At 48.4% G+C, this 12642-nt stretch overlaps 7 protein-coding genes across 8 annotated transcripts in view; 5 read left to right on the top strand and 2 right to left on the bottom strand.

Moving 5' to 3' along the window:
• Window positions 1-2613, top strand: part of LOC117579702 (protein KIAA0100) — a 26469-nt gene extending 23856 nt beyond the window's left edge. The window contains exon 12 of the transcript XR_004573510.1: window positions 2603-2613. The gene's annotated coding sequence lies outside the window, so the exon portion shown is untranslated. The remainder of the gene's footprint in view (window positions 1-2602) is intronic.
• Window positions 1-6103, bottom strand: part of LOC117579704 (trafficking protein particle complex subunit 11) — a 17905-nt gene extending 11802 nt beyond the window's left edge. The window contains exons 1-7 of one of the 2 annotated variants that reach the window (XM_034265695.1): window positions 5100-6103; window positions 4810-5040; window positions 4305-4745; window positions 3853-4251; window positions 3375-3785; window positions 3080-3270; window positions 2799-2907 (exon numbers count right to left, since the gene is read on the bottom strand). In XM_034265695.1, the coding sequence (XP_034121586.1) occupies window positions 2897-2907; window positions 3080-3270; window positions 3375-3785; window positions 3853-4251; window positions 4305-4745; window positions 4810-5040; window positions 5100-5851 (2436 nt within the window). In that variant the 5' untranslated portion in view covers window positions 5852-6103 and the 3' untranslated portion in view covers window positions 2799-2896. Of the gene's footprint in view, window positions 1-2798; window positions 2908-3079; window positions 3271-3374; window positions 3786-3852; window positions 4252-4304; window positions 4746-4809; window positions 5041-5099 lie in introns of those variants that run through there. The other variant, XM_034265694.1, reaches the window with a different exon arrangement.
• On the top strand, window positions 1046-1968 carry LOC117579710 (seminase). The gene has a single exon (XM_034265703.1). The coding sequence runs from the start codon at window positions 1058-1060 to the stop codon at window positions 1805-1807; it is 750 nt and encodes a 249-aa protein (XP_034121594.1). The 5' UTR covers window positions 1046-1057; the 3' UTR covers window positions 1808-1968.
• On the top strand, window positions 2068-2998 carry LOC117579708 (trypsin alpha). Its single transcript, XM_034265701.1, has one exon. The coding sequence runs from the start codon at window positions 2189-2191 to the stop codon at window positions 2960-2962; it is 774 nt and encodes a 257-aa protein (XP_034121592.1). The 5' UTR covers window positions 2068-2188; the 3' UTR covers window positions 2963-2998.
• A 254-nt stretch (window positions 6104-6357) lies between the features above and the next one.
• LOC117579712 (stress-associated endoplasmic reticulum protein 2) lies at window positions 6358-7082 on the top strand. Its single transcript, XM_034265706.1, has 3 exons — window positions 6358-6376; window positions 6531-6635; window positions 6921-7082. Exons 2-3 carry the CDS (start codon window positions 6552-6554, stop codon window positions 7029-7031), a joined length of 195 nt encoding a protein of 64 aa, XP_034121597.1. The 5' UTR covers window positions 6358-6376; window positions 6531-6551; the 3' UTR covers window positions 7032-7082.
• Window positions 7083-8004: 922 nt separating this feature from the next.
• On the top strand, window positions 8005-8577 carry LOC117579711 (UPF0235 protein C15orf40 homolog). The gene has a single exon (XM_034265704.1). It carries the CDS (start codon window positions 8115-8117, stop codon window positions 8532-8534), a length of 420 nt encoding a protein of 139 aa, XP_034121595.1. The 5' UTR covers window positions 8005-8114; the 3' UTR covers window positions 8535-8577.
• A 77-nt stretch (window positions 8578-8654) lies between these two features.
• On the bottom strand, window positions 8655-12144 carry LOC117579705 (heat shock protein 83). The gene is made up of 2 exons (XM_034265696.1): window positions 12027-12144; window positions 8655-11092 (listed from the first exon to the last, which is right to left on the bottom strand). The coding sequence occupies exon 2, from the start codon at window positions 11090-11092 to the stop codon at window positions 8939-8941; it is 2154 nt and encodes a 717-aa protein (XP_034121587.1). The 5' UTR covers window positions 12027-12144; the 3' UTR covers window positions 8655-8938.
• Between the last annotated feature and the right edge of the window lie 498 nt (window positions 12145-12642).

Raw genomic sequence — 12642 nt, 5'->3', positions numbered from 1 at the left:
TTAGCTTTTATCAAACTCCATCGACACTCAATTTACTGGGGAATGCGGTAGCCGAGCGTTGACACCGCATAAAAGCTGCGACTCGATGATCCGAAAATGAAAATGTTCAGACTAGTGGCCTGTTTGGCGCTTTTTGGCCAGCTCCATGGGCTCTCCTTGCCGCATCTGGTCAAAATCTTCGGCGGCAACGAGGCTCCCATCCAGGGGTATCCTTTCCTGGTGAACCTGCGGCGAGACGGTCGCTTCATTTGCGGCGGCTTTCTGGCTACGCCCAGCTGCGTGATCACGGCAGCCCATTGCCTGCAGGGGCGTCACCGCCAGCTCTACGACTTGACTGTGTCCACACAGCAGCAGTGCCTAGGCGATAGGTCGGTGTCCGACGATGTGCGCCACAGCTGGTTCTCCTTGGTTTCGCCCCACTACCGCCCGTCGCACGGTGTAGACTCGGATGTGGCCATGATCAGGCTGAGGCAACCTTTCAACATTCCCATTGAGAGTCTGCCCCAGATTGACTTCAACGCACTGCCACAAAAAGCGAATCTCACAGTCTTAGGCTGGGGTATGACAAGCAATTATGGACACCACTGGAACCAATGTCTACAGGCGGCACACGTGGGGCTGGTTCCGCAGAACGTGTGCCGCGTCGCCATGAGGCACCCCATCACCAGCAACATGCTCTGCGCTATTGGGGAGAAAGACAAGGACGCCTGCCAGGGTGACTCCGGGGGACCCCTCCTACAGTCAGGCCGTCCCGTGGGCGTTGTTTCCTGGGGCTATGAGTGCGGCGGTGGCTTTCCGGGCGTGTACACCCGCCTCAGTAGCTCTCCCATCAAGCACTGGCTCCAGAGCCTCCTCTCCCGCTACTGCAGTTCGTAATCCAGTAGCGTCACCATCGAAATAAATTAGAGTTAATCTCTTTGGTGCACCTATTGTATGACAGCCGACTAATTCGATTATAATCACTTTAAAAATTGATTGATTGTGGGTTGCGATGGGTCAGACGATCAACTGACGATCAGAGGCTCCACAGACTGAGCACGGAATGGAGTGGCTGTGGATGCTCTGCATCGTACAAACCGCGATGGCTTTCGCTTCCAGTGGACCCCGCATTGTGGGTGGCAAGGAGACGAGCATCGCACAGTTGCCGTACCTGGTGTATCTTCGGCAGGGAGGCTTCTTCCTCTGCGGCGGCTCTCTGCTCTCGCCCACCGTCGTGCTCAGTGCGGCGCACTGCGTGTATGGGGCCCAGCCCGAGGACTACACGGTCCACGCCGGTGCCAGTCGGCTGGATGAAGCCGCGCCCGTGGTTCGCGGCGTAGCCAGCTTCCGGCTCGCACCCAGCTACTCGCCCACCAATTTCGACATGGACGTGGCCATGCTGCTACTGAAGGAGCCCGTTCCCCTCTCTGACGGCAGAGTGGCTACTATTGCTGCATGCCGTAACCCACCGGAGAGCAATGCCTATGCAAGGATCAGCGGTTGGGGAGTGACGCGCGAGAACAACCGAGAACCCGCCGTCCAGGTTCGTACGGCCATGGTGCGGATGCTGTCCGCCGCAGAGTGCCGGCTGTCCTATGCCGGAATGGCCAAGCTAAGTGATTCCATGATTTGCGCCTCGGTTCGAGGCCTAAGGGACTCATGCTCCGGCGACTCGGGAGGTCCGCTCGTGTATCGCGGTCAGGTGTGCGGCATTGTCTCCTGGGGATTTGGCTGCGCCCGACTGGCCTACCCAGGAGTGTACACCAGTGTGGCCAGTGCCCGAGTGCGCTCCTTCATCGAGAAAACGTTGCAGGAGATTGGCAGCTAGCTTTGCTGATTCTCATATCCCCCCTGCAAGGTCAGTAACGTTGTAGAGTTATGGGAGCGAGTAAGCTCTGGCAGGGCTTCAATTTCAATTCGAATTCCATTTGGCTGATGAGGTCGTCGCGATAATCCAGACAAAATGGTTTGATTAAAGTAATTATTATTTGCGCAATAAAATAATACTTGTGGGGGTGCTCTGTAATGATTACTTCCTAAAAGACCCAATTCCCACACAAATATAAAGCAAAGCAAACAGACGCGCGCCCCGAGTCGGAACTGGAAGCTGTGTGCACAAGTGAGCAGCTGCTGCTCGAAAACACAGCCGCAAATACTCGCATTTTCTGTGTTGAAGCGCCGGACGGGAACGCTTCTCCGATGCCAACAGATGCCCGTGGCGCTCTGGCACCACCTGCTCCTGCTTCTGCTCGAGCTACATATCTGTCTGCTGACATTTGTAGTGGCCAACAACGAGGCCAACGGGCGTATTGTTGGCGGTATTCCGGTGGACATCGGTACCGTACCCTATCTGGTAAATCTTCGCATTGGAGGAAGCTTTATTTGCGGCGGCTCGCTGGTCACAGCCACGCACGTGGTCACGGCGGCGCACTGCGTGAAGGGAGTCGGAGCCGCCAGGATCCAGGTGGTGGCTGGGACCACGCGACTCACGGATCCTGGCGTTAGGAGCGTCGTAGCCAAGGTATACACTCCCAAGGCGTATAGCAGCCGCACCCTGCACACAGACGTCGCTGTGCTGAAGCTTAAGACGCCTCTGACCGGGCCGAAGATAGCTACCATCGAGCTGTGCAACTCCAGCTGGAACGCCGGTGACTTGATCAAGGTCTCCGGCTGGGGACTAGTCTCGGAGCGCAGCAAGAGTGTCTCCGCGCAGGTGCGCAGCGTGGACGTAGCTCTGATCCCTCGCAAGAGCTGCATGAGCAAGTACAAGCTACGGGGCACCATCACAAACACCATGTTCTGCGCCTCCGTGCCGGGCGTAAAGGATGCATGCGAGGGAGACTCGGGCGGACCCGCCGCCTACCAGGGCCAACTGTGCGGCATCGTCTCGTGGGGTATAGGCTGTGGGCGCCGCAACTCACCCGGCGTCTATACGAGTGTCAAGACTGTTAGAAGTTTCATCGACAAGGCATTGAGTATGTAAGCAAACCCTACCCAATAAACCTTCTAAGCACACGCATTCTGGAACAGATTCGTTGTCTAATAGATACCCCAATTCACCCTTATAATCTACTCGTAGCATGGAAAGTGTTGTACTCACCGCTATTCCTTAGGGCACCAGGCACACTGATGTGTACACCCACATTCATGAGGTAGACATTGAAGGGATTGCATATGTTTATCACAACTGGATAATACTCGTTGACCAGCATTCTCGGGGCGACCGCTGGCTCCCCGTCCATGCCATTGGCATGCCCATGGCCGAGGTGTGTTTGCGTGACCAAATGGAAGCTGCAACAAAAACATGTTGTTCGGTGGAGCATTAAATGATAGATTGTGGCATGCAATCGTCCGGAAATCTATTTCAGCTTCCGGTACGAATCGGTTTGACCTACGTGGGCGCAATATAGCAAATGGGATTGATCGTCACGTTGTCATCGAGATCGCGACTGCGCGTGTGGTGTCGAAACGGCTGGCGTGTATAACTAGAGCTGCACGTGAGCAGGGCGCCAATTTGATCAGTTCCCATTAAAGCCTCAACACGGACAATGTGCAGCTGGGTGTTTTCGTGGAATTGCTTTGCTTCGGTGCTGCAGAAGAACTGATAGTAAGAGCCTGGCTCCAATATCATGTTTTTCTCGAATGCCTTCGGCTGATCCACTGGTCCCCGCTGAGCACGCAGCTGCAGGAGATGGGGAAAGCAGAAGTACTTTTGCGCCTCCAGTTTGTAGTTGTTCTGGCTGTTTCCGGCATCGGCAAGCACCACATGGAAGCTCCGTATCCTCAAAGGCACGTCTGTTAGCACACTAGAGAGCAGTTCAAAAATCAATTATTATACTAATTATTTCCATTGGAATTGGAGCCAGCACTCACCGGACTATGAGCTGCAGCTGCAGCACATCGTCGTTGTTCAATTGCACTCGCTCGAATGTGGCACACATCTCCACGACGTCGCTGACTTTGTCGAAATCGATTGGAATGGGAGATTTCACGCTGGACAATGCACTGGTCCACAGGGACAGAGACTCTTCGGTTAATTGAGTTCTGGGCATTGGGGGCATACCCTGGTAGACCTGCCAGAGGTTATCCAGCAGCAGAAGCCGATCTTTCTGCTCGCTTTGATGGCGCAGGGACAGCGCTTCAATGCTGCACGCTATGTAGTCCGCCACGGAGGCTGAGAGTAGTGCACACCGCAGGGTCTTTAGCAAGACGTCGGTGAAAATAGTCGACCACTTCTCTTGGCGATAATCGGGCAGCATAAGCGAATACAGACTGCAATAAACAGCATTAAAATAAAGGTACTCATTCAAGCATTCAAAACTCACGTCAAAGCCTTGGCATGATCGCCACTTTGTAAGTACTCCTCGGCCATATCAATGGCTAGTTTCTTTCTAAATCTGAGGCACTTGTAGATCTTGAACTGCGCCATGGCCTGGCTTAGTAGAGCTATAATGCCCGCTGAATGGTTGTAGCCGCGTTCCTGTTCACACAGATGTACATTGGCCTGCTGTTCGGCTGCAAGATCACCAGTTTTCACGGCACGTATGCCAAAGAACTCGGTGTACAGCGACAAAGGGTTGGGGTTGATCGTTGCCATCGCTGCCTTGCCTGAGTCGAGCAACGCGGCAAAGGCTTGCTGGGCTGCATCGCGTCGTTTCATCACATACTCGGCTGACTTGTGGTAATAGATGCCGGGATGCTGAGTCTGCAGAGCAGGCAGTCCATTCTTGATGGCCTCACAAAACAGTTCGGCGAACACAGAGTTTCTGAAAGAATGGTTGCACCTGCAAGTACTCTTATATGAAGAATCGAAATAATTATCGGTCTTACTGCGTGCTTAGCCAGGCATAGTGCTCAAAGGCCAAATCCTTGAACCCTACGAGGGGCTTGTACTTCTCGACATGAATGATGAACTGGTTGATGGCATCCCGCGGGGTCTTTAGCTTAAACATGAGCCGACAGATTTTGTAGTTGAGAAACCCGGCCAGCGTTTTGATTTCCACGCAATTACTATCGTTGATGCGGATCTCGTCCAGAATTGCATAGGCTTGGAAGTAGTGTCTGCGAGGGAATGAAATTGATTTGATGCATGTAAGACTTAGGAAACAAAACAAACTTACTTCTGGGCGGTGCTAAAGTCTTGCCGCATCTCCGCCACAAAGCCGAGCTTGAACTGGTGCCGTATCTTGAGGGTAGTATGCGCAGCCGACAGCTGGTCTCGATGATTACGTATTCTCTTTGACATCTGAGCGTAGTAGGACTGGGCCATGTCCAGGAACGCGGACTCCAAGCGCAGCGTGTAGCCCATGAGGTGCTCCGTGTGGGGAAGTATAAATAACATTTTGCTGGTTATGCCGCAGGCTGAGGTCAAACTTGCAGCTCGCTCGGCGGCCACCTGCTCACCGGCCACCGGCTCACCTGGAGGAAGCGGCGCCGCCTTCTGCAGAAGCACCAGGCATAGTCTAGTGTTTCGCTCTTGAAGAGCATTTTTTAAAGCCTGCACTGTGCCCGCACACTGCACCTGTTTCTCCGTCCATTGCAGATCATTCCACTCCATGTCCTGAAACAGCACCACCACAGAGGGCAGCACATGCAGGTGCTTAAGCATCCAGTTCCGCTTCAGAATGCCCTTGGGGTGGTACCACTCGTAGGAGGCCCGCTTGGGCTTTGCCACTGGGAACTCATAGTTCGGAGGCAGTAACTTGTACTGGACCGCAGCGCGATCCGCCGCTTTCCGTTGCAGACTCCCGCTAAACGCCTCCCAGATGGCCTTGTGTACGCCCTGACGCGCTGTGTCCAGGCCGCAGAATCCAATTAGTGGCTGGGGGGTCACGAGCAACTCCGACGGCAGAGCGGTGGCATCAATCGTCATAGTTTGTGTTTTTGTGATTGTAGTTTAGTGCCCTTCCTGCCTCAAGACTGCTCGCGAATTACAGTAAGTGGTAGCTTCACGTGTCGCACCGACTTATACCACTGCTAATATGTACTTTCAGGACTTTCAGGCTACGTCCGGCCTCAGGGCTCCAATTTCTTTTACGGGTTTTATGCAAAAAAGTGTAAATAATAGCCGCACCAGAAATCAGCTGGACGTCGATTGTCGATAACCCTTCCATGTCCATTCACGTAACGTTGTATGCCATTTTTGTGTTACTAAACTCTTTAGTATTAAATTTATTTGGAAAAACTACAAGAGAAAAAATGTATTGAAAAATCGGATAAGCCAACTAGTAATATTAAACAGAAGATCTAAAGAGAGGAAAATGATTTAAGATTTACGGTATATTAACCGTATATTTTGAAAATGAAAAGGTATTTTCGGTATATTTTTGAGGGTCGTGAGGTATATTTGATCGATAAGGTCCGCGGGCACACTGCCTACGTGTCGTTTTTTGGAAAGGTAAGCTGGGCGTGCTGGGAATTGTTAGAAAAGTAAGGAAAGATTTAAAATCTGAACAAACGAATTTGAAGTGCGACAGAAAGAATATCAGTCAAGTCTCTAAACTGCAATTGAAGGAAAATAAATGTATAACGCAACTCTTTTTATTTCGTAGCGCTTCACAACAACCGAGAAAATGGCTCCTCCACAGAGAATGCGCGTCGCCAACGAGAAGGCCAGCAAATATGTGACAATGCGTGGCAATGTACCGAAATCCTCGGTAAGTTCCAACTGATATAAACCTGCACCAAAGATGCATGCACCTGGCACGAACCTAGCGTGATGCATTCAATATTAAAAAGTGCCACGCCGTCATTGATTTTATTATTGCTTGCTGCCGCTGTGTGCGTGTGTGCCAGTGTGTTTATGTGTGTGGAAGCTGGTGTATGGGTGGCGAATGTTATCACTTATTTGGGAGCAAGTGATTAGCTGTTGCGCTCGTCAGCAATGAATGTGCATATCTGTGATGCCTTGAATAATTCTGATGTATTATTGGCATTTTCAGAAGGCGAAAGAGGGACAGTACCCCGTGGGACCCTGGCTCTTGGCGCTGTTCATCTTCGTTGTCTGCGGCTCGGCTATTTTCCAGATCATTCAGTCTATTCGCGCTGCGTAGACAGTTTCATGTGACAGACAGTAGAAATAAAAACAAAACTTATTTCTGGAACTCCGGATCTAAATTCTATATCCTTCCCAAAAATCCTTTAATAGCTGAATTAAAATTATCCCCGGAAATATGTGCAACGTCCGCTGAGATGACCCCAAATCTTGGCCTTCCACTTCATTTTATGTTTGCAATATGAAACTCTGTAAAGTCCATTACACTTATTTTGAATTACTTCTAAGCTCACAAAACTAAACATGTGCATTCCTGCAACTCTCTCTGTACACTTACGAATTCACTGAACTATTGCTGATTGTGTGCTGGTGGCAGGCACAATTTGATTGACGATTAAGCTTAAGCTTGGTTTTCAAAAGTGAAGACGAATAGAGAGTAAATAAGAGTACATAAATAATAATGATGAATAATATATGATAATTTTTTACCTAAGCTCTACGACTCCATTTTGGTAGGGGATTTTCAATCTCTTTCGATTTAGACTGTCCCCGCACATGGCACACATGATCTCTAAGAGGAGATCTCATTTGGTATTCCACGAATATGAATCTAATTTATAGATCCGCGTGCGACTGGTACGAATCACTGTAATATACGTGTACGTTAACGGCAGAGCCTTTTCCTATTCACAATAGACAGGGCCGTGCCGAACCCTGATCGAAATGCACGAATGGGTAAGAAACATTTCAGTCTACGAAAAGGTCAGACAGCTATGAAAACAAAATTTTAAAATTAATTAAATTAAAAGGTATAGATCCAGGTCCTTCCTCCATGAAGATTTTGTTGATTTGTAGCAATTGTGTATTTACCATGAGCAAATATTAAATTTAGTTTAAATCTTATTTATATACAATCAAAAAAAAAGGTGTTCTTTAAAATAAGCTAAATGGTATAGATCTGATTTGTCAATATCAATTTTCATAGGTATATTTTTTAAAAGATTATACAGTATAATATATTGACAAATCCGCGGTCACACTGACAAACAGCTGCTTGCAGTCGCCCACAACAGTTTTGAAAAATTCGATTATAATTTTGATTATAAATTAAAAGTTGTACGGATAACATATTCACAAGTCTATGCGGCGTTTAATCTCCTCGGTCAATGCACACATAATGTCGAAACAAAAGGGGAAAGCCAAGTCCGGCGTTGATAGTACCAACACTAAGCCGGCAACAGCCCCGGCAAACGACAGTCCAGTCACCATGAATAAAAGTGGAAATATATGCATTAAAATACTTGCAAAACCGGGAGCCAAGCACAATGGCATCACGAACATTGATCTCGAAGGCGTTGGCGTCCAAATAGCCGCGCCACCCAGCGAAGGTGAAGCCAATGCAGAGTTGGTGAAATTTCTCTCCAAGGTTCTGGGGCTGCGCAAGAGCGACGTCACTTTGGACAAGGGATCGCGCTCCCGCAACAAGATCATACTGATCAGCAAGGGTGCATCGACAGTAGAGACCATTGAGCAGTTGCTTCGCAAGGAATGTGAATTGTAAAGCTAATCCAATAAATATATGCTGATTTATATGTATTTTAAAACACAATTTGTTTATTTGGTTTTATCATCGATCGATCTGGTCATCAAACCTTAAGATATATATTTCAATTCTAAAAACTAGAGCGTGTAGTCTTTAGATTATTTTTACATAAATTATGTGGACTCTAAATTAGAAATTCTTAAAACGACAACTGCTTCTGAAGTTAGTTTTCGGGAACCTAAAGGATTCTATTCTGTATGCTAGTGAATGTGGGATGGATAAGCGTATAATTGCCGCATATAACGCGACAAATATGTTAATGAAAAATCAAAGTTAGCTCCTTTGTAAACATAAGCAGTCGAAACTTAGAACATTTTGTGTGTGTTGTGTGCTTGTGTGTTTTGTTTGAGTAAGCGAATGGTTTAGTCGACCTCCTCCATGTGGGAAGCATCCTCGGTGTCCTCGACCAGATTGGGGGCATCACCACCACTGTGGGCGTCCTCGGTGGTCATGGGCTCATCCTCATCAATGCCAAGACCCAGCTTGATCATTCGGTAAATGCGGCTGGCATGAACCTGAGGGCTATCCAGAGAGAATCCGGAAGACAGCAGCGAGGTCTCAAACAGAAGGATGACCAGATCCTTCACAGCCTTGTCGTTCTTGTCGGCATCGGCCTTCTGGCGCAGGGCCTCGACAATGGGATGGTCGGGATTGATTTCCAACTGCTTCTTGCCGGCCATGTAGCCCATGGTGGCTGTGTCGCGAAGAGCCTGGGCCTTCATGATACGCTCCATGTTGGCGGACCAGCCGAACTGCGAGGTGACGATGCAGCAGGGCGAATCCACGAGACGGTTCGAGACGACCACCTTCTCAACTTTGCTGTCCAGGATGGACTTCATCAGCTTGCAGAGACCCTCGAACTTGGCCTTATCTTCCTCACGCTTCTTCTTGTCGGCAGAATCCTCTGGCAGCTCCAGACCCTCCTTGGTGACGGACACCAGCTGCTTTCCCTTGTACTCTTTCAAGTGCTGGATAACATACTCATCAATGGGCTCGGTCATGTAGACAACCTCAAAGCCGCGGGCCTTGACACGCTCAACGAAGGCAGAGTTGCTGACTTGGTCCTTGGACTCGCCAGTGATGAAGTAGATGTGCTTCTGGTCATTCTTCATGCGGGACACATAGTCCGACAGGGAGCAGAAATCGTCGCCAGAGGCCGAAGTGTGGAAGCGCAGAAAATCGGCGAGCTTGGCGCGGTTGTTGCTGTCCTCGTGGACGCCCAGTTTCAAGTTCTTGCTGAACTGGTCGTAGAACTTTTTGTAGTTCTCCTTGTCCTCGGTGAGCTCCTCGATCAGCTCCATGGTCTTCTTCACCAGATTCTTGCGGATCACCTTCAGAACTTTGTTCTGCTGCAACATCTCACGGGAGATGTTCAGGGGCAGATCCTCAGAGTCGACCACTCCCTTAATGAAGTTCAAGTACTCGGGAATGAGATCCTCGCAGTTGTCCATGATGAACACGCGGCGCACGTACAGCTTGATGTTGTTGCGCTTCTTCTGGTTCTCAAAAAGATCGAAGGGAGTGCGACGGGGGATGAAGAGGAGTGCGCGGAACTCCAACTGACCCTCGACCGAGAAGTGCTTGACACACAGATGATCCTCCCAGTCGTTGGTCAGGGACTTGTAGAACTCGCCGTACTCCTCCTGGGAGATATCATCGGGGTTGCGTGTCCAGATTGGCTTTGTCTTGTTCAGCTCCTCGTCTTCAGTGTACTTCTCCTTGATGGTCTTCTTCTTCTTGCCATCTTTGTCCTTCTTGTCGGCATCCTCATCCTCGCCGACATCTTCGATCTTGGGCTCATCGGTGTCCATGTCCTTCTTGGTCTCCTCATCCTTCTTCTCATCATCAGCCTCATCGTCGCTGACCTCCTTCTCGCGCTCCTTCTCCACCAGCAGTTTAATGGGATACCCAATGAATTGGGAGTGCTTGTTAACGATTTCCTTGATCTTGCTCTCCTCAAGGTAATCGGTCTGATCCTCCTTGATGTAGAGCACGATCTTTGTGCCGCGACCTAGGGGCTCTGAGTTGTCGGCCCTCACGGTGAACGAGCCGCCGGCGGACGACTCCCAGACGTACTGCTCATCATCGTTGTTCTTCGAGGTGACAGTCACACGGTCGGCAATCAGGTAGGCCGAGTAGAAGCCCACGCCGAATTGGCCAATCATGGAAATGTCAGCGCCAGCCTGCAATGCCTCCATGAAAGCCTTGGTGCCGGACTTGGCGATGGTTCCCAAGTTGTTAACCAAGTCGGACTTGGTCATGCCAATACCGGTATCAATGATTGTCAGAGTACCAGCCGTCTTGTTGGGAATCAGCTTGATATACAGTTCCTTGCCCGAGTCGAGCTTGCTGGGATCCGTTAGCGACTCATAGCGGATCTTGTCGAGGGCATCAGATGCGTTCGAAATCAATTCACGCAAGAAAATCTCCTTGTTCGAATAGAATGTGTTGATGATCAACGACATAAGCTGAGCAATCTCAGCCTGGAATGCGAAAGTCTCAGCTTCTTCGGGCATCTAAAAGGGCAAGAAAATACCATACCAGAATTAGTCACATTTCATTGAGTATGCAGCTGACTATTTTCGAGAACAATTGTTTCCACCAAATGCAAAAATGGATTTATTTCAAATTGACAGACGCCTCATTCTTTGTTCTCTTCCGTACACTATTACATACATTACAGCTGGCGAACACGCATACACACGCACGCATAGGGATGTACCCATTGTATTGGAAGTTTCTAGACTCATGGGGTTGTCCTCATCCCCGGAAAACTACTCTAATGGAAACTTTCTAGAAGAAAAACTATCCTTGACGACTAAAGTATTCTGAACATTTTTTATGAGCACATTCATGTATGGCTGTGGTCGAGTACATGTGCATGGGGCATCCAAGAATGCCAATGGAAACTTCCAGAACAAGATGGAAGCTAAGCCTCTCCGATGACACCTCTTAGATATTCGATTCATGCCCCAAGTTTGATTCACGTTCTTCGAATTTTCTCGATTGTGGCTATCCGTGACTGTATGCATGAGCTGCACCTTTCTCATGCGTTTGCATGTGTGTGTATGCCTTGTGCAAAAGACTGAATTTAAATGAGGAAAAAAGGCACGTGTGCCAAGAAAATAAAGTTGTGCAAATGGTCAATCAGATTTGGTTGGGCATGGTTGAATGTCCCAAAACCGGTCTTCTAGAAAATTCGCGCAGAGCACAAGTTACTGCCGGCATAATTTTTCAGTGTCCGTATGTATGTATGCATGTGTGCGAAACCATGTTACTTTTTTTTTTACCGCTTGTGGTTTTATTATCGCGGAAAACAGGCCTTTACCGATTTTAAGATCTTGCAAGGAATCTCAAACATTCTATTGATTTTCTGCATTTGGGTCAAGAACTTGCACCGCACATCTCTACGTTTTGTTAAGTAAATGCTCTCTCATTACAACAGCTTACCTTGTATGTGTTTTATTTCACAGCAAAGAGATACAAGTATATTTCACTTCGATTTGTGTAGAATAAATTCACTTTTACACTGCGCTCCGCAACGCACTTTTTTTCACTGAACGAAAATCTTACTCGAGCCTGCTTTTATAGAAAATCAACCCCAAGCGTAGAATGTTCTAGACTTTTCTAGAGGCTACGAGAGTCCAGGGCTGCTACTTCCGGTACTCGAACAGGGTTGCTCCGAGGCTAGTGTGACCCTCAGAAATATGCCAATCTCATTTTAAAAGCATACCGAAATAAAACATATTCCTTGATATTGATTTTCGCTTCAATATTACCTGATGGTTAGGTCCCTAATCCATTAAAATATAGTTTTATCCCAATGTTGAATGACTTGTGCACAAGATTGGCCACTTTTCATGACTTTCTTTCATTGAATATGCCTACAAAAAAGTTTCAGGCCAAAAAGGTCATAAGAAAAGCTAAAAACCCAGTACTCAGATTCGCTTAATTTTTCTGCGAGAGAAGGTGCCGTAAAATTAGCTTTGTTTTGTGTTTTTTTACACAATGAAACCCGTTAAAATTGCTCATTTATATTGAAAGCAGCTGGAGTGTGCTATTTCAG

The sequence above is a fragment of the Drosophila guanche genome, unplaced genomic scaffold, assembly GCF_900245975.1.
Source record: "Drosophila guanche unplaced genomic scaffold, DGUA_6, whole genome shotgun sequence".
NCBI lineage: Eukaryota > Metazoa > Arthropoda > Insecta > Diptera > Drosophilidae > Drosophila > Drosophila guanche.
This window is presented reverse-complemented; position numbering and strand designations above follow the sequence as displayed.